The sequence below is a fragment of the Oncorhynchus gorbuscha genome, linkage group LG06, assembly GCF_021184085.1.
Source record: "Oncorhynchus gorbuscha isolate QuinsamMale2020 ecotype Even-year linkage group LG06, OgorEven_v1.0, whole genome shotgun sequence".
Lineage (NCBI taxonomy): Eukaryota > Metazoa > Chordata > Actinopteri > Salmoniformes > Salmonidae > Oncorhynchus > Oncorhynchus gorbuscha.
The window spans coordinates 33,159,402-33,180,714 of record NC_060178.1 but is presented as its reverse complement, the minus strand read 5'-3'; the positions used below and the strand labels follow the sequence as shown (position 1 = coordinate 33,180,714).

The following is a 21,313-nucleotide window of genomic DNA, read 5'->3' as shown; positions in this document are numbered from 1 at the left end:
CAATCCGAGACAACTAGAATCAGCTGACTCCAATTAGGAATCGCCTCAGGCAGCCAAGCCTAACTAGACACACCCCTAATAATACACACTCCCAATTACTACAAACCCTAATACGAAATACAACATATAAACCCATGTCACACCCTGGCCTACCCAAACATATAACAAAAACACAAGATACAATGACCAAGGCGTGACAACAGCCTGGATAAAAAGGAGTGTGGCCCCAACTAAGAAATGGTAGGGGTGAACCATTTAGTTCCCTTTCAGTCGGTCAACTTCGGTATAAGATACTATGGGGAGTCGCACTCTCGATACTTCGGTTGAAGGATGTACAATCACACCTAACAAGGCCAATGAAATGTGCGCCTCACTGAAAGTCCTGCCTTCCAAAAGTGTGAGGCTTGGATTCATTCCTTCAATTATTCCACTTGGTGTGAACAAAAACGATTTGCGGTAGTACTGTATACTAAAACAAACAAACAGTCACGCCCTGACTGTAGAGGGCCAATCTGATGGCTAGAGGTTTACCTCTGTATGGTATTGCTACCATTCAGTCCGCAAGGGCGCCCTCCATGAGAGGGATGTATGCGTATAAGTTGCGTTTGAGCCCTTGTGCCAAGATAAAGGGCTGGTTCCTTTTCAGTGCTCTCTGAGGGACATCCTTATGTTCATACAGGAGCTTTTCAAGTCTTCTCCACTTTAAAAGCGCACATGGTCGCTATCTCAGCATGTCATGTGAACCTATTGCACTCACATTGAGAATCTGGAGTTGCTGGATTGAAGATCCTCTCCTACAAAACCTCCCTGCTCATCGCTTTGGCCTCTGCCTATTATGTTGGGGACCTCCACATACTATCCGTACACTCTTCCTGTAATCAGTTCGCTCCGGGCGACTCTAAGGTGACATTGCGTCTCAATGAGGCCTTCACACCAAAGGTCTTGACTATGTCCTACAGGTCCTTAGCTTTTGAGTTGGTTCCCTTTTCACCTCCTCCATTTGCTTCTGAAAAGCAACAGATGTTACATGCCCTGTGTTCTGTGCAAACTTTACGCATGTACATTGAACGATCCCAGGTGACCAGCTTTTTGTTTGTTTTGCTAATCCAGTTTGCAGCAGGGCGCACTCCCACTGGATTGTGGAGGTTATCTCCCTGGCATATAACAACATGGGACAACGGTTACCTAACTATGTACGCGCCCACTCTACCTGGGGTCCAGCAGTGTCTTGGGCGTTGCTTAAAGGATTAACTATAGGAGATATTTGTGCTGAGGTGAGTTGGGCATCACTTTTTAACTCAGGCCCCCCTTTCAGCATTGGGGAACATCCCCCTAGGGGATGCACGAGGGTTGGGCAGAGGGTGCACCACACTGTTTGGGAACCACTGACCTAGCACATGTGGTTTCACCATGAAAATTAAAGTGCTGTCCTGATTGTCTGGGTAAAAACACGCTCAGGAGGCTTTGGCTCGGACCAGTTCGTGGGACCATTAGATCCAGCTGGGCTCAACTTCCATTGTGCGTCGGGCTGACTTTGTGAGAAAGATTGGGGCTTCTGGCAAAGGGTCTTCCGGTGAAGCGACCTCGGGAATGGGGTTGTCTGAGGCCGGGTGAGAGCCGCAGCGGTGGTTGAAGTTTATAGGGCTGTCATCCCAGCCAAGCGAGGCTCATTCCGGTTTCTCTGGCGGTGTTCAGGTTCCGGATTCCGGGGATGATATGCTGTCCCTGGTTGGCTCTGGAAGGTTTTCATAGTGTGACTGACACCCCTATCAACAGACACCCTGACATCAGTTTGAGGCGGTCTAAACCCCCGGCTGTGGATTTGATGGAGGGAGGAGAGTGAACCATTGGTGGTAATAATGCGCCTTTGATGGAGAGGTGTAGTAGGGGTGGCAGATCACCTGGGGGTGGATTGGATTCGTCTTTAACTCCCGCATCGGTGTTCCTCTAGGTTTGGGGGAAGGTACAGTATTTACCTCCTGTAATTGCAGTAGTGAAGCATTGATTGCATTTCTTTAAAGGCGACCTGAGATTCCCCTCATTCAGCAAGGCTGGTACTACCAGGTTATGGTGAGTTCATGAATGTTGAGGGGATGGAGGAGGCAAGGCTTGTTTGCACACTGTCGATGGATGGAAAGCTGGCTAGTTACTTAAATCCAGAGGCTAACAAGTGGGCTAATCCTAGCACGGTGCTTCCGAGTTGCCGGTTCTCTGTGGATCAGCTGGACAAAGTGTACCACGCATTTGGGTGAGCCAGTTTTGCTGACAAGGTTGTTTTGAATGAAGTCCTTACAGGCTCATTTTGAGGAGAAACAAAAACAGGACGCAGCTCTACTGGTCCTTCTCCCAGAAAAATCCATCTCAAGGGCTGCTCGGCAGTTCTCGAGGCGTGAAGGAAAGGGTCCAGACCAAAGGTGGATTGCACTGGGCCAGGGGGTGTCTTCGAGGTCGGTTTTTGACCATATTGGTGCTTCTTGGCAGTGGCGGACGTCTTGGCAAAGAGGTCATGCAGGGTCAAAAGGAAAGCGGGGTGAAAGCTGTGCGGGGGAAGTAGCAGACCTCGCAACCAAGTCTGGTATCAAAACAGTAGTACCACGAAAGCACATTGTTTCTACCCGAGATTCCTCAATGTTTAGAGTGATTGGTATAGCTGGTACTTCTTAGTTCCCAAGAGCGATGGAACGTTGCATCCTGGACTTGTTTTAAACAAGCACCTCAAGGTTTGCAATTTCCTCACACTTTGCCAGCTATTGCAGTCGGTGCGTCCCAGTGATTAGTTCACATCCATAGGTCTGAAGGATGAGTATTTTCATGTGGCTATACATCCTCCCCACAGAAAGTTTATGTAGCTTCAGTTCGAGGGTGTGGCCTACAAGTTTTCCCTGCACCTTTTCTGTGGTGGTAGAGGTGGCTTTGGAACCGGTGCAGTGCCAGTGAATCAGAGTATTGGCCTAACTGGACGATTGGCTGGTCATAGCGGAGTCGAGGGAACAGTTCCACACTGCCATGCTGGTTTCCCATATTCAGTCTCTGGGGTTTATAATGAAAAGTTGTTTGACTCTGGCTCAGCGCATTAAGTTTCTGGGTCTCATTCTGTAATTGCTTCTGAATCAAGCATTTTCTTTCTCAACAGAGGAGGGTCGCATTCTTACTCTGTCTTGCACAGTTCCTCTATGATAGCTGTGGTGCATCTGGGACTTCTGTCGATGCTTCTTTTGGGTGATTTCTACACGTCCGGACATATCTTGCCACTGCCATTGGTTGTTTAAGGTATCCCCGTCATGCCTAAAGGAGTTGACTCTTTGATCCTATCGCTACGGAGTGGAAACTGCACCCCTCGGTGGTTGACCAGATATAGGACCAGTTCGGCAAGGTGCACATTTAGAACAAGGGCAGTGGTCTTTGTTTTAACTACTGGAAAAACTTGCACAAATCTCCAGCAGGAATCACAACCCTTGCTTTTTCCCACTGTGAAATATGCGCTCCCCATCCAGCAACACCCAAATACCTCATAAACATAGAGGATCATTATCTTCTGGTACAACATTTCTCTCTCCCTCAAGAGCCCCTGCCTCTCTCTCTTTCACCATCCTTTCTTCTTTCGGTCTCTCTCTCTCTCTCATTCTCTTTGTTGAGTAGAGAACAATTAGAACCTTGTATTGTGAATCTAACAACACAAGAAGAAAAAAAGAAAAGTTCCTGTTCTAAGTGCCCTGTCGGGATTGGAGTGCCCGCCAGGAAGTGTTGGCTACGAGGAGGGCAGGCGGTTCAGGTGGCAGAGTCCCAGCAGAAGTGACCGGGACAGGAAACATGTGGAGATGGGAGACCTACATTGTGACATCCAACCCCCCACATCCACCCCCAACAGCAAACAGCAGAGGGGCCCACATCCCACCACCCCATCAGCATTGTCAGCTAAAATAACAAAACAACGTTTCAAATAACAATTTGACCATGAATGACAGAAGCTGCAAAAAATCATCAGGAATCATTTAAGATTATCAAAAATCATCCTCTTAAACATGTGGCACATCTAAGTCATGTCCTTCTTCATAGCATACTCTGAGCCAGACCATAGTGACTGCTTTGTGTATTTTCACACAAATGAAGGTGCACAAAAATGCACAAAAAGCATGAAATCAGCTGAAATACTTTTAGTACATAAATGCACGAATTGAGTGTGAGATTGTGTTGCACAACCCAAAGTTCCTTCCCTATAGATCTAGCCTTTGACCCTAATTATTTGGGTGGTCTTATCCAAGTTTTTTGAAACAGGTCAGTTAAATTGAGAGATAACGGACCAGGGGCTGAGGAGATGGGGAGGCTTGCTCCTCCCTTGTGTTGTCTCACTGCTCTTTCTCCCACCTCCTTCTGCTACAGCGCGTTTCCACTGCCCGTTCCTATTTGCGCTCCATCCTTCCTCAGAGCGACCCATCAACTCCGCCAAAAACTGTTGAGCACGACTCACTGTCAGACTGTATCATAGTTACACTGCTGTGAAATAGGATTATCTATTTTATTCAGTTCATTGTGTTTTTGGCTCAGCATTTTCTAACATTGTCCAGTGGAATAGACAAATATCGTCAGTGTGCATGAAGAGGTGATGAACGGATAGCATTGGATTACTTTCTGGAGTGAACTTTGCGTATTGCGTGTTCATGCGGGGACAATCCATCTCTATTGTCGACGATGGCAAAGGCATTCTCAGTCATTACTTTATATTTCGTGGCCATTCTTCTGGGAGCCAGCCGGATGATTGGTAAGATGACACAGAAATAATATTGATCAAAATGGTTAAGTTTAATATGTTCAGAAAACATTTGGATCTTAGGCTACCTTTATGTGTTTCAATTGTGGTTTATTTTGACTTTACTAAAACTAACAACTCTATTTAGATGTTTATAAGAACTTAAAATAATTTCAGGGATTTTGGGGGGGGGGGGGGTATAAAAGTCTGAACTCGAAAATATTGGTTCTATCTCACTAGGGCAGTAGACGATATAATAGAACATAGTTGAATGATTGACCATCAATTAGTAGAAATTGTGTAATAATTGGTAACATCCAATTAGTGCAGTTGCCAGGTATAAAATGTGATGCATTACATAATTACAATGTGTTAACTGTGGCATTGGTTATTCTTTATGTGCATAGGCCAGTTACAATTCCCTTTGGCCCCACATTCTGTTGTAGCCCTCATTACCCCTGGCCCTTGGCCCTCAATCCTTTTAACAATCCATTTTTGACACTTCATTTGTGGCAGTATAGCAAATGACCATTGAGCTAGCATTGAGACAACACATGTTCCTCCCCTAAATACTCTGGTGCTACACTTCATTTTCCTATTGTTTGGATCAGAACGCTAATCAAAGACATCAGTAATATTGAACTGTTCTGTAAACGTTGGATAACTTGGGGCTAAATATTCCACATTTCTGCATGTATAGTATGTGTCCAGGCCCTCTCTGGGAGGCCGTATCCTCTGGAACAGGAACCCCACCTTAGGCGACACAGAGCTGGGCTATTCAGCCTGACCCGGCCCATCTGCCCTGGCTTCCTGTTTTGACACAGCTCCGCCATTTGCTACAGGAGTGGAAATATAGCGACAGAGTCCATAGAGTCCACGCCATGGATGCAAAACATTTCTCCCAACTGTGAAATCCACTGTTGGAATGATTCATGAAACTTCATTTTATCATTGAATTACAAATGTGTTATGATGTGTTCTAGCTAGAATAAACTAGTGTGTTTGAGGAGTCTGGTGTGGATTCTGAGATTAGACATTGGAGAGCATAACCTTAGTTGGGATAGGAATCATTACCCATCTGATTTCATGTTCAGACATCACTAGCACTCTACACTCGGGCGGTCTCCCAGTCTACATGTTTCTATACACATGGTTTACGGTTGGTTTGACATGAGAGAGAGAGAGCAGTCTCGTATTGATCTCCACTGTGTGCTAATGCTGACTGAACTGTTGAGATAAGTCAATCACCAGGGTGATTGACTGACTGTTTACCTCTCCATTCCTACAGCATTAGAACTCCGGTTCATGCCTGACCCCCCAACACTGAGCATCCAGGAGAAAGTCCTCAGGATCAACACCTCAGACACACTGGAGATCACCTGCAGGTGAGACATACTGGAACCTGATGGGCCTCTCTTCTCCAGAAGCCTGGCAAATATGGCTGCAAACATAACTCAAATGTTCTTAAAACTGATATCAACTACCTCTGATACCTCACATAATGAATCTCCATATAAGTCATCCATCCATCCATCCATCATCCATCCATCCATCCATCCATCCATCCATCCATCCATCCATCCATCCATCCATCCAACTTCTCCCCTACATCATTCCCACTCTGTTCTTTGGATCTACAGTGGCCGTCAGAACCTGGAATGGACCACATCCTATAATCGCAGCCGTGCTGGCAGTCGACTCTCCATAGTAGACTGCAGTGGGTCAGGATTCTTCTGCATCAAATTACACATTTCCTCGGCCACCGTCAATGAGACTGGGAAGTATCAGTGCTCCTACAGAGACCTGGCGGTGGAGGATAGAAAAACCTCTGTGGCCGTTTATGTCTATGTCCAAGGTGTGCATCATCATTACCTCACTTTGGAATGACAAGTAGGCTTACCAAATCCCTCAAGCGTGACCCAATGGGTAATCTTTACTATCTGACTCAAGGGCTGCTTAGAGCTGCCTTAATAATGAGCCTACCTGATCTGATGTATGTGCAGTATGGATTACATGCAGTGTATGTTGTTGTCTCTCATGATGTCTCATGACTCCTTTATGTATTTGTGTTTTATTTCAGACTATAAAGTGCCATTTGTGCCCTCGGACAAGGACTATGACGTTGTGTTCATCAGTGAGGGAGTGCAGGTGGTCATCCCATGCCGAGGGTCCGTGGAAAATCTCAATGTCACGCTACATACCGTAAGGACAGATCCACTGACTTTATTGTCCATTTGGGCGGACATTATAAGGCATACTAAAGTAGAGCTCACCAGCCAAAAGTGTCCCCCGAAAATGGCTCACTAGGTCACATACTGTATATGTGCCCTACATCATTGCTCTCTCTCGCTCTGCTGTGTGTGCATCTTGTTAGTTGTCACTCAAATGGCAGGGCTCATTGGTTAGAACTCGAAAATGCTAGGGGGCTTACCCAAGTGGGGGGAAATGTAAGGAAAAGTACACAGCACAGGTTCCAGGAACACAGTTGCTTTAGGGATTCCGTGGCTAATTGAGGCAAGACAGTAATTTTGCTAATAGATTATGCATGTATGAACTACACATTGACATATCCAGCCCAAAGAGGCACATTTAAAAACAATTTAGTAGTTGCCAATGTTCTGGAGAATGACTTTAAAGACATTAAAACACAGAACATTATGTACAGTATGGGATACATGCAATATATTCTGTTCAGAATGGAGTCAAAATTCCAGAAGTTATTCTATCTATTTTGTCTAAAGTTGACAACTAAGACTGCTTCACCTCATACCTGCCTTTCCTCTAGTCTTACTACATGAAGTGGCCTACATTTGTGCTCTACTCTGTCAACAAAGCCAGTTGGTAAAGACCTTGCTCTCTCAGGTATGTTTTGTTAGACTGCAGGCTTTGTGGGCGGCAGATAATGTCAGGTGAGATTCTGAGTCTGTTGCGTTGTTTTCATGTCAGTTCAAGGGAACAATAAACTGAGTTTCCATTTCCTGCCTGGGTTGTCCCCACCTTCAGTCAGTATTAGAACTCTGGGACCTCGTATATGGCCTGTATGGTTCATAGGATATTTTACTGAAAATGAGTGTTGGAAAAACCACATTGCCCTCTGACCTAGCCAGTGCTGATCAAATGGTAAAACATCACTCATAATTTCCATGTGAGGGTTGGTCGGTCAGCACCACTAGCAAAGAACCTGCTTTACTCAGTTTTGTCAGGTCGATACAATGTTGTGATGTATCTGTAATTAGTTTTTCTTTTTTTAATTCTGTGTCCTTTTTCGTCAGAAGTATCCCACGAAAGAACTTAATCCGAACGGGAAGGACATTTTTTGGGATAGCATGAAGGGTGTCTCAGTCCCCAGTCACCTGATCAGCTACGCTGGACTGGTCTTCTGTCAGACACGCATACACAATGAGACCTACAAGTCACCTCTCTACATTGTTACAGTTGTTGGTAAGTGGGTTAGGTTTTAGTTTAGTGTATGAATCCAATTTGATCCACTGTATGTAAGACTTACCAAGGTGTTAATTGAAACTGGCCATTTTTTTCTTCAAGTTTGTGTTCATTTAACTTAATGATTGTGTGTGTTTTTGTGAGTCTTATGAGAACAATAGCCTGCTCACCACACCGCTGTGTCTCCCCTCCCTTTTCCGCAGGATATAAGATCCATGACCTCACCCTGACCCCGGCACATGAGAGGCTGTCTGTGGGGGAGAAATTGGTGCTAAACTGCACTGCCTACACAGAGCTCAGCGTGGCCATCGACTTCACCTGGACACACCCTATCAGCCTGGTCAGTGCTCTGCATGGCCCACTCTTATAGACAGACTGTGATTACTAAATGCACATGAAATCACTGACTCAGGCGTTATTGACTGACATGTTAGTCATCACATCCCACCAAACACGGAAATCATAGACATGGTGATGATATTGACACTAAACTGACTCACCATAGACATATTTCATTCAAGAGAGGGATACCATATGATATATCCCTTCCTCTTACTCCCAAGGTTTCCTCCTTACTTCCTGCTTTCAGGAAGGTTTTTAAACACAACGTCTGTTCAATGCTGCCCTTATATAATTCATGGTGTTGTCTTCTCACTTATACCCGTCTTTAGGTTGATTTACAGTGCTTTTATCCCCTCACTCTTCTTTCTGCCCCACTTGCAGGCCCCAGTGAATGGCTCTGGTCGGACCTACACCACGTCACACAAGAAGAAGCTGTGGAGCTCTCTGGAACTGTCCAACACACTCACAGTGGAGAATGTGACCGGCAACTACACAGGAAAGTATACATGCACAGCCTCCAGTGGAAAAATGGTCAAAACTGCATCTGCATCTCTTGTGGTCTTTGGTAGGTACACTTAGTGGTTTAAGCCACATCTGTTCTCCAAGATACATAGTCTGGAGGTTTTTACACTTTTTTTTGCAGATATCCTCTTATTGTCTTATATTAATAATGACCCCTGGTCTGGATTTATTGCACAATAATCCATTATGTCACTTTGTGACATTTGAATTGCTTTGATGACGGCGGTAGCTGACAATGTTTATGCTGTTTTTTGTTGACATTAGAAAAGCCTTTTATTGATTTTGATGACCACAAGTGGGTTAAGGTTCTGGGGGTGAACGCTAGTGCCCAGAGCATTAAGATCCCAGTCAAGTTCGACGCCTACCCAGAACCTACAGTCAGATGGTATGTTGATCATGTACAGTAATGATATACTGTATATGCTTGCAGTAGTTTGTATTGTATTCTATGTATACTACGTATTTGTGTACATTTAACGTGTCCTTATTTCTACAGGTATAAGAATGGCCAGCCTATTTACAAGGATGACTATAGATTTAAACCTACCAGGGACTCGCTCATGATCCTTGGCCTAGCTGAAAAGGATGCTGGGAATTACACCGTGGTCTTGATCAATAAGATAACAAAAGAAGAGCAGAGACGCTCCGTCCAGCTCTTGGTCAATGGTATGTACCTCCCCTCTCCTCTCCCCCATTCCTCTCTCATTACTCTCACCAGTCTTCTCCTCCCCTCCCCTCGTGCTCCTCCCTCCAATTTGTCCTATAACCCCCCCCTCTCTCTTTCTCCTTTATGCTGTACCTCTGTCTTAGACTTAAACTGTGATGTGACCATTGCCGCGTTCACACTGCACTTAGCCTAGGCCATATGGAGTTTGCACCTGTCAAGTCATGGTTCATGTCTCCTCAGTCCCTCCCCATATCATTGAGAAGGAGGTTGCCGTGGACACTGATGTTCACATGTACGGCAGCAGCCCCACCCTCAGGTGCACTGCCCGTGGAATCCCCACCCCTACACGCATCCAATGGCAGTGGATGTCCAGAGAGGACTGCCCACTCCTCTTTCAGTAAGTCTCACGTTCATTATGCGTGTGCGTGTGTGTGTGTGTGCGTGCGTGCGTGTGTGTCTGCACGATGCATGCGCATGTGTGTGTAACCTCACCCTGCTGCTCCTCAGACGGTCATTGTTAACAGGTTGTTGATTCTGTGGAGGAACATCAGCCTTCTAGATGTTGATGAAAGCATTAACAGAGACAATGAGTGTGCCCTGTGACCTGCATCAGATTGTAGGATGTGATTCATACTTCGCACAATAAGTTGCGTGCATAATTTAAAAACACCAAGGGGGGCTTTAGACGGAGAAAACACGAAGACCGATCTTATCTTTGTATGGTTTTGTATGGATTTTCATATGATCCCAGTATTCCCTATGGATTATGGATAGCCTTGTATTCCAGAAAACTTTGATGATTGAGTCGCTTAGGAAAATTGCGATTGGGTAGAGCTGGGGCTTCATAATCGGTTGTGATTAGTGAATGGGCCCCTCAGGTATGCAGTAATGTGAGGATTGTTGATAGAGTGGTTGGAGTGTATGGTCCAGTGTACTGTACAGACCAACAGTAAGGTCTTATCTTCAGCCTGCACATCCAAGCACTTCCTCAGGCCTGGTCAGGGTTTCCTGTTGTTCACAGGGCACTACTCTGTCTAAAGGCTTCTTCCTGTGCAACCCTGTCTCTACCTCCTCGTCTTCCCTCCATCCTTCACTACCACCATCACTCCAATCATCTCTGGCTCCCCATTTCACAGATCACTTTTGTGTTCTCTCTCTCTCTCTCTCTAGCCGTCTATTTCTATGCGTCTCTGTTCTCTTGCTTCTCTTGCTTCTCTGTTTGAGTTCTGGTCTCTACTGTAGTGGTGTGTCTTTGTTGACAATCCCACCCACTCCAGTCTGTAAACAAATGACGTAACCTCTCCTGAAATAACCATCTCCCAGCTGAGAACAGGGACCAATAGATCAGGGACATGTTGTATTTATAAAGGTCATAGTCCTCTTTTTATATGTGTGTGTGCGTGTGTATGTTTATTTGTTTTTGTGTATCTACGGTGCTGTGCTTTTTTTTGCGTCTGAAAATAGCAGTGTGTCAATGGGGTGATTTTGGTTTTGCTCTGCAGGTCGGGAGTGGTGAGCTCTGGGGTCAAGATGGAGGACTGTACCAAATGGAGGGATATCAGCAATACCACAGGGCAGAATCCTATCGCCCGAATTAGCAGTGACACAGATCACGTACACAAGGTAAAGACCATTCCTTCCTCTCTAAATGATCTCAGTCATTTATTATATCAATAAATTTGTAAAATAATAGTCAAGATAATTTTGTCTGCAGACTGTGAGTTCTCTGAAGATCCAGAAAGCTAAGGTCCACGCCCTCTACAAATGCCTGACTTCTAACAAAGCGGGACAAGATTCACGCATTATCGTCTTCCATGTGACACGTAAGCTTCATTTTATGCTTCTTCTGTTCTTTCTGTTTGTGTTCATTGGTGCATCGTCCATGAGAACACCTCATGATTAAGTGTGTGTGTGTGTGTGCATGTGATTGTCTACTCTACAGGTGGTCTGGAGCTGAGTGTGTCTCCGTCCCGTGAGCCCATTGAGCAGGACCAGGTGGTTCTGAGGTGTAAGGCAGACAGGCTGATCTATGGAAATCTGGCCTGGTTCCGTGTGGAAAATGAGTTTGACACAGAGCAGGTCCCTGCTGTGCAGTCCTGTCGGGGGCTGTCCCTATCCCAGCAGCCCTTGTCCCAGGCTGTCCTCTCTGGGCTGCAGGGCACCAACGTTACCCTGGAGCTGCCCCTGACCAATGTGTCTCGGAGGGACCAGGGGGTATACGCCTGCCAGGTGGAGAACATCAAGACTGGGGAGAGGACCTGTCTCCTCAGACACCTCACCCTCAGAGGTACAAATCTGTACCTGGACCATATTTATCAGTCATCTCCACAATCACTTGGGCCACTCACAGGTCCTTAACCAAGGTCCTCTCATGGGTACCGCAGGTTTCTAAATCTAGTCTAGTGTTTGGAAAAATATTTAGAGTCCTGTCTTCTTGGTGTGTTTTTTAGCACTTGAGGCCGCGAGGATCCTGAACAATTTGACAGACCAGAGAGTGAACGTCAGTGCGACGACCATGCTAATATGTGAGGTGACCGGTACACCCACCCCAACCGTGATGTGGACCAAACAGAACCAAACAGTGGTGGAGGGCTCTGGTAATGGCATGACCCAATGGTTACTAATATACCACTTCTGCTGCTATCATCTCTACTTTGTGTTAGGTACAGTACAATATTGGTATTAATGCCATGGACTTTTTTTTTTGTGCCACAGGTGTGATTCTGAGCCGATTGAACCAGACCCTGACCATCCTGCGTGTGAAGGAGGAGGACGGTGGTCTGTATACCTGTACTGCCTGTAACAGCCGGGGCTGCGACACATCTCAGAGCAACCTTATCACTGAAGGTCAGTCTCTCCCACTACGGGAAACTGGACCACAGCATAGGAAACAGCCAACACTAATTACGCTACAGACATAATGCAGTATGACGGAATGCCTGTATTTCCTGTTCTCTGGTTGTGTATCCATAAACAAAAGACGGTACAGGCATAACCAAAGAGGGATTCATACCACAATGAATTTGTTCAGTTTTACTCACAATACCGTACCCATAAACTCCCATATAGACCATCCATTCATTTATAGATTTTTTTATTTTTATAGCTGGCCTCAAGGTTCCCCTGTTTCACCTCCCACTTAAGACATTCTGCTATATCAAAGATAAAGTGTATAAATAACTGTTCCCCCACGGAACAGGAAGCGGGCCCTGTTAGAGCACATCCTCCTGGGAGTTTCAGAATACCAAACAATAAGAAGCCCAGCAAGGACAAAGGGAAAGGCTGGCCTAGAACACTGAGACACAGCAACAAACAAACAAACAGACGTACAGAGTGACCGGTTACAGATGTAGGATCTTCATTTGATCACTCTTTTATTGCTAAGAATTTCCTGGCACAGCAGAAAATGCTAATTTGCAGTGTTTCATTTCTACTTTAAAATGTCAGACTTGATTTGCCCTAACAAAAACTGTATCAACCCTTACAAAAAATGTCCATTAATTATAATCCACATAATAATTCACATTTAATGTTGTTCCAGAATTATTTTCCTTCTGTAGAAAACTGTCTCAAATTAAGATCCTGCATCTGTAGAGCCTACGTGACCCAGCCCCCATCACAGGCCTCTGGCCACCGGCCCGTCACCCAGTCAGAGCTCAGGGTCTCTCAGGCGCCAGTGAGCCTCACTAACGAGGCAGGACAGACGACAGAGGCTGCCTCAGCTCACTAACGAGAAGTTCCTCTTATATGTGGGCGGAGGACAAGAGAGGGATATTGGGCAAAAGAGAGAAAATGGGATATAGATGGAAAGAGGGAGAGGGTAGGATGGAAACATTAATGATGGGTGTAGATCATTAGGGTTCTACAGCTTGTAGTCACAGACTTATGGTATGATGACAGTTTTTTTCCAGGTTGACTTTGGCCAGAGTGATGCTGACCCCAGAACATTTGTTATGACTAGATAGAATATCAGGTCTGCTCACAGCCTGAATTCCAACAGTGCCCTTCCGCCAATACAAACACACACAGGTTTCCTGAAACCGTGTTCCTCCTAGCTTGGTACTGATTTATAGCCAAAGCACATTGTAATTGGCAAATTCCAAACTGACGGAGAAAATCTATTTCAAATTATTTTTTTGTTTATTTAACAGAAGTGGTTTATTTAACAGAAACTCAGATTTGATGTGTGCAAAATGTGCAAAATATGTGAACCCCTTCAGTCAATAGCTTGTCTCACCTCCATCAGCTGCGATAACTTGGGAGTAAACGTCTCCTATAGCCAGTAATCAGTCTCTGACATCAGTTTTGACAGATTGTTCCCCCCACTCCTCCTTACAGAACTCAGCCAATTGAGTGAGGTTTGAGGGGTGTCTGGTATGAACTGCCCCACTCCAGGTCCTCCCACAGCGTCTCGATTGGATTTAGGTCAGGACTTTGACTTGGCCAATTCAACACACATTTACATTACATTACATTTAAGTCATTTAGCAGACGCTCTTATCCAGAGCGACTTACAAATCCAGAGCGACACACAAATCTTCTTTCTCCTGAGCCATTCTTTGGTAGCTTTGCTTGAATGCTTTGGGTCATTGTCTTGTTGGAAGACCCATTTTAAGCCCAGCTTTAGCTCCTTGAGCCCGACGTTCTGTTTAAGAATCTCCTGGTATCCCTCAGAATTCATGGTTCCCTTAATGATGTGGAGTCGTCCAGGTCCAGAAGAGGAAAAGCAGACCCAGATCTTGACATTTCCATCAAGATGCTTGACTGTTCTGATAAGGTTATTTTGGTGATAGGCAGTGTTGAGTTTTCTCCAAACATAGCAGTGTTGATTGTGACCTAAAAGGTCAATTTTGAGAGAATGGACTTCCAGAAACCTTCAGGTTTGTCCAGGTGGTCTCTGGCAAAGTTAAGACGGGCAGTTTGGTTCTTTTTTTTTGACAGCAGAGGTTTCTTCCTAGCAACCCTCCCACGAATGGCATTTTGATTCAGTGTTCTTCTTGTTGTTGAAGCATGCACAGTCACCTGAGATAAAGCAAGGAAGGTCTGCAAATCTCTAGATGTTATGTTAGGGTTGGCTTTTACCTGATTTCTGGTGGCTCTTGGGGATATTTTGGAAGGGCGTCCACTTCTAGGCTGAGTTGCTGTCACGTTAAATGCTCTCGATTTGTAAATTATTTGCCTCACAGTGGACTGATGGAGCTCAAATCTTCTTGAGATTATTTTATAGCCTTCCTCATGCTGACGTGCTCTCACTACCTTCGTCCTGATGTCCTCTGAGAACTCGTTTCCTCTCTGCATGGTGTGCTTTGCATTCACCTGGATGGGTAACAACAAACTGACCAGGTTTCCTATCTCTATTTATCTATTTAGTCCGGCCCAAACTCTTTCCTAACGATCTCTCCTTTGATTGGTTCATTTGGTACCCAATTATTTACCCACCTGATTCTACTTACCTACTTCATTTAACCAATGCAACTTTGCTTTCACTTAGATTTCCATAGATCAGCCTTATTTTTGCACCTGCAACTTTTTAATGTAGTTTTTCTACTACACGCATGATTTCCTCTACACCAACATACAGTATTAGTAAATATATACCTGCTATGTCAGATCAAAAAGACTGGTTCTGATCCAATTAAGATTTCATGGTAAAAACTAAAACAATCTGTAATTTCTACAAGGGGTTCACATACTTTCAAGCAGCATTGTATAACGATAGAGTAATGAAGAGGTAAATAACCTTGTACAGTTTACTGTAGTTCATACTACTTCATACTCACTCTGGTTATTGTTTTGGTTGTAGGTGCAGAGGAGAAGACTAATGTAGAGCTGATTGTTCCTATTGGCTCTGTGGTCATCGCCATGTTCTTCTGGCTTCTCATCGTCTTCGTCATCCGCAGCAGGAAAAGAGTAAGACAGATTGCTCTACTCACCCCCTTTCCACACTCCTCTGCACAGGCCCACACACAGAGTCACACACACACACACACACACACACACACACACACACACACACACACACACACACACACACACACACACACACACACACACACACACACACACACACACACACACACACACACACACACACACACACACACACACACACACGGATGGGTCTGACAGATGAGAAGTGACTGGTCTAGCGGTCAGTGTCTACACTCCTTTGTGTTGGGGAACAACAGAGCCACATTCTGCTGCCAGTCCCTCCGTCACTGGCCGGGCCTGGCATGGCATCTAACTGATGAACCAGCAGAGAGGGGACTCACACATGACAAACTCTCATAGACAAACTTCCATAAATAATCAGAAAAGGGGGCTTTCCACCCATCCCATCAGGGGAAATGTCTGAAGACACTGTATCTGTAGGTCATTATATAAAAATATATACATTTCTCTCTTTCGTTCACTCTCATCCCCCCCATTCCCTCTCTCTAGACAAATAATGGGGACATGAAGACAGGGTACCTGTCCATCATCCTTGACTCTGAGGACATGCCCATGGACGAGCACTGTGAGAGGCTCACATACGACGCCAACAAGTGGGAGTTCCCCCGCGACAGGCTGAAACTAGGTGAGTCTTTCAGATCCTTATGGGCACATTTTTGGGGAGGAAGAGACGCTATACACAGGCGAGATGAAAGTTTTAAATCCACTGCCTGAAATGATATTTGGTGTGTTTTGAAGGTGACCAATTGGGGCGTGGAGCTTTTGGACAGGTAGTAGAGGCAGCAGCCTTTGGCATAGAGAAAGCCACTACCTGTACTACAGTGGCAGTCAAGATGCTGAAAGGTGGGTACACCTCCTTCTCATCCCCTGGCACACACACACACACACACACACACACACACACACACACACACACACACACACACACACACACACACACACACACACACACACACACACACACACACACACACACACACACACACACAATAAATGAGCTGACTGAGTTTTTATCTCTGCCCACCACAGAGGGAGCCACATCCAGTGAGTACCGTGCACTGATGTCAGAGCTGAAGATCCTCATCCACATCGGCCACCATCTCAATGTGGTCAACCTGCTGGGGGCCTGCACCAAACCAGGGAGTGAGTCGTCACATTATCAACACACACTCACACATTTCATATTTCACATATTCCCTTTCCTATTTTCTTTCCCCCTCTTTTTCTCTCGCACCATTTATTGGCACCCCTTTCTCCCCCTCTTCCATTTGTGTTCTACACACTGTGTTCATCAGGAAGTGTCTGCTTTATTAGTGGTGAGAGGCAGAGAATAACAAGCATGCTCTATCTGTCCTAATTGTATATCTGCTCAAACTGCAGAGAGGAAGCCATGTTCTGGGAACGGGGAAGAGGGCCTCTGTTTCCATGTCCTCTCTCTCTTTCTCACTCCTACGCTTTCCCTTACTTTACTACACATTCCCATTCTACAGTGCTCTAATGAAGTGATGGTCTTCCTCTGATATTGAACCTTTTCTCCCTCCCTCTCCCCTCAGGTCCATTGATGGTGATTGTGGAGTACTGTAAACACGGCAACCTCTCCAGCTATTTAAAGAGCAAGCGTGGAGAGTACAGCCCCTTCAAGGTAAATGAGCCATGCCCTAGCAACAGCGGTCTGTAAAGCTCATCCAGTCTCTGATGTGGTTACACTGATCCCAGACCATTACACAAGTGTTCTCCGTGATGCTCTCACATTGTCTGCCTGCCTGAGCCGCTGGAAACTACCAGCTTCCATTTCATGTTGTATTGCATTGGGCCAGGTGTTTTCCAGTCCACTTTTTCTATTGGACTTTTGGTCCTTGATCCTTTGACATGCCATTTCTCCATGGTTACAGAGGAGGCGTCCTCGGTCAGGTCAGTGGGAGCGGATGGAGGAGGACGTGACTGAAGGGGACCTGGGTTTGGGGACCAGCACCCACTTGGACATTTGCACTGGGACAGCAGTCTGCTCCAGACTGGGAGAGGAGAGCTCTGTTAGCCACGTAGAGGAGGAAGATGGTACTGCAGCTCTATACCTCCATACTCACCTCATGCAAATACTGTACATATCACCAATAGGATTTATATAGACGGAGGATCTTAACTTGAGCCAATGTGCTACAGCGGGAAAATAATCATGCAGCAACAGGACATTTTAATTATTATGTGGGGTATATTTAATATACATTTTTGTAGGTGTTGATACATTTTTCGTTAGGGCAAATCAAGTCGGAAATTAATTTCAAAGTCGGAATTACAAACTTTAGAAGCCTTTTTAAAACTCAAATACACTATTTGCAGGAGAATTCTAAGCAACAAAAGATTGATCAAATGAAGATCCTTCATTTGTATGCACCACTTCACTGATCACAATGTATAATGTATGACGTGATAATGTGATAATTTAACCTCTCTGCTATTACTGAATGCCCAATTTGAACCCAAGCAGAGAGTTGTGAGTGGGAGGAGCACCTGACCATGGAGGACCTGATCAGCTACAGCTTCCAGGTGGCCAAGGGCATGGAGTTCCTATCCTCTCGCAAGTGCATCCATCGGGACCTAGCAGCTAGGAACATCTTGCTCTCAGAAAACAACATTGTGAAGATCTGTGACTTTGGTCTGGCCAGAGACGTCTACAAAGACCCCGACTACGTCCGCAAGGGAGACGTAAGCTACTAAAGAACACGCCGTACCTCAGTCACTAGCAGTGGTTATTACGACGTCTCATAAACTGCGATTCTCTCTACAGGCGCGGCTCCCTCTGAAATGGATGGCTCCTGAGACCATCTTCGACCGGGTCTATACCACACAGAGCGACGTGTGGTCCTTTGGCATTCTGCTCTGGGAGATCTTCTCTCTGGGTGAGCCAAGTGACAGTACCTCTTCAAACACAACTTGACCACTTAGTGGCCGCACCACGACCACACTGTGACTGTATTATAATGGTTGTTCTCTCCACCACAGGGGCATCTCCATACCCTGGTGTTGGCATTGATGAGGCCTTCTGCAGGAGGCTGAAGGAAGGGACCAGGATGAGAGCACCAGACTACGCCACCACTGAGATGTGAGTGGACTACTGAAATACAGCGTATCACACGACATGACATACTGAAGCCCGCTCAATTCCATTATGACTGTGAAATGCAATTATCTGCCAATAGAATCTGCCACGTGAAGCCATAGGCAACAATGTGACACCATTGCAGTGATGAATTAACAAATGACCAGGTAATGATTGTTCTGCTAGATATCAAACCATGCTGGACTGCTGGCTGGACAAACCTACCGACAGACCAAATTTCACTGAGCTCGTAGAACATCTGGGGAACCTGCTACAGGCCAGCGCTCATCAGGTCTATTTGTTTACATGCATGTTACATGTATGTATGTAACTAGCACTAGCACACGTGTTATGTGTGCTAGTTCATTTATGAGGGTATTGGTGCACCGTATGTGAGTTTGTTCATCTTATTGTGTGTGTATGAGATGAGATCGTGAGGTCTGAGAGTGTAATCGGTGTGTGTGTATGAGATGAGATCGTGAGGTCTGAGAGTGTAATCGGTGTGTGTTTACCTTCAGGATGGGAAGGACTACATCCCTTTGACAGCGGTGGAGGTGGAGGGGGGCTCACTCAGCCCTGAACCCAGGAACCCCTTCACCAGGATCATCAGAGAGGAAACCCATGTCCCCCAGATACACTGTGACAGTACACCCGCCATCTCCCTCGGGTCAGCAACATGCACACTGACTCAAATTAACACCAAGCATCGCATTGATCCATCACAAATGAAACCCCAATATAGTGGACTACTTTTGTGCAGTTTGTATGAACACTTGCTAGTTGCTAGTGTAACAGGTATTGCCCCCCCTCACTGCTCCTTATAGGCTCTCCCAGCAGAGTGACAGGTGCAGTCGACCACTCAGTGTGAAGACTTTTGATGACGTCCCTGTGGGGCATAGCAGCGTCATGGTGAGTGTCTCCATGGTTCCACACAGTGTCACTCCCCCTTACATATCAACAGCCAATAATCTGCGTCCATGTGGGTGTTCCCTACAGGAGGGTCAGACGGACAGCGGTATGTGCCTATCACCAGAGGAGATGAAGAGTCTGGACCATCAGCGTCACCGCACGTCCAACTTCAGGTGAGAAAACAGGAGGCCCATAACCCCCAACCCAATGGTTGTGTTACAGTCTGGAATCTCACATCATTTGTGTGATTGTTACTGTATTTGTTTATTGGATAATAAATGGTTCCCGTCCTCCTATAGTCACATCCAGCGATGTAAGAGTAAGGAGTCTCTGGCCTCCGAGTCGTCCAATCAGACGAGTGGGTACCAGTCAGGCTACCACTCAGACGACACTGACGCACCCATTTATGCTAATGAGGAGATGATCATGAAGAGAAGCATTGTGAAGAAGCCACTGCCGCCCAAAACAGCAGACAAGTTCAGTGTTGAGGTGCGCTACAGTACACCCCCTGTTTAGCCCCTAATGGTCAACACCATCATCACTAGCACTGTTCCCCTAAATGCCCACAAAATATAGCCCTCTCCTTGAGCCTGTTTTTGCAGCACACCCTCAGGGACCATCAGGAACAATGTCATCACATGTAGTAGTGGCTTATCCATTGCATTGTTTAATTCAGTCAAAGTATTTTGTTATGAGATAAATGTAATATATTCAATGGGATTGATGAAAGTTGTATGAGATAATTTGTCATTGTAAAGACCACTGTTTTTAGCAAACCCTTGGAATGCAATCATGTTTACACAGTAGATGGAAGGTCAGGGGAGCCACAGGGACACACCTAGTTCCTGAGAAGCAATCCGCCCACTTCCTCTATTGCAGGAAATGGCAACTGGAATTTGACAATTGAATTAGCAAATGTTTTCATTCTTTTTTTCTTTCTTTTTCTGTCAATTGTGTTTTCTTGGAAAAATCCAGTCTACATCTCACACAAGTGGTTTTATCAAATGCAACACCCTAAAATATTTTGGACGGACAAGTTTCTATCAGATGTTTAGCTTTTTCTAGATTGTTCTTGCCTCTCAATTGTACAGTTTATCACAATGACTTTTGTCTTTGTTATAATAACTTACCTTATTTGATTGAAGCCGATATCTACTGTACTAAACTTGTAATAAATGTAACTAGTTTTATAAAATAAATATATACTTGTAGAAATGTGTGTGTGTATTTTGCTTTCTTTGTCAAATTGAACTTGAGCAGACAATACTTTCACGCCCATAGTCTCAGTAGTTGGTATTTACACTTACCTTATGCATGTGCGTAACAGGCTTTGCAGATGTGACTCCCTGATGTGCATTGAATAGATTTAATTAAACCGATGAAAACCCTCCCACTTGCTGGCTAACAGATTTTCTCATGGAGTTTTCATTCAACAGGGTTTGCAGTACATTTATCAAAAGCCCAACCTTTACATACTGCCACAACGCCTGGAGTGGTGGGTGCGGAGTCAACCGCAGAGAGCAGAGGATACTGGGGAAACCGGACTTTATTAAGTTTCCAAAGCTAACGCCCAAAACAACAGGCGAAATTAGTCATTAGTCAAAATTGTCCAACCCAACACAGGGCACAACACAGG

General features: G+C 45.3%; 1 protein-coding gene across 5 annotated transcripts; it reads left to right on the top strand.

Moving 5' to 3' along the window:
- The first annotated feature begins 4,387 nt into the window (after positions 1-4,387).
- Positions 4,388-20,888, top strand: kdr (kinase insert domain receptor (a type III receptor tyrosine kinase)). Of its 5 annotated transcripts, none has more exons than XM_046353019.1 (29): positions 4,388-4,759; positions 6,036-6,132; positions 6,388-6,602; positions 6,828-6,949; positions 8,023-8,188; positions 8,392-8,528; positions 8,912-9,095; positions 9,317-9,437; positions 9,549-9,718; positions 9,960-10,116; positions 11,222-11,342; positions 11,434-11,542; positions 11,662-12,006; positions 12,170-12,316; positions 12,435-12,566; positions 15,523-15,629; positions 16,161-16,296; positions 16,410-16,514; positions 16,701-16,814; positions 17,225-17,313; positions 17,564-17,726; positions 18,154-18,374; positions 18,457-18,568; positions 18,672-18,771; positions 18,955-19,060; positions 19,287-19,435; positions 19,593-19,677; positions 19,765-19,850; positions 19,977-20,888. In XM_046353019.1, exons 1-29 carry the CDS (start codon positions 4,690-4,692, stop codon positions 20,191-20,193), a joined length of 4,083 nt encoding a protein of 1,360 aa, XP_046208975.1. In that variant the 5' UTR covers positions 4,388-4,689; the 3' UTR covers positions 20,194-20,888. The 5 variants fall into 5 exon arrangements, with proteins under 5 accessions (XP_046208975.1, XP_046208974.1, XP_046208973.1 ...); XM_046353018.1 differs by having other exon boundaries at positions 8,020-8,188; positions 18,157-18,374; XM_046353017.1 differs by having other exon boundaries at positions 8,020-8,188.
- The last annotated feature ends 425 nt before the right edge of the window (positions 20,889-21,313 follow it).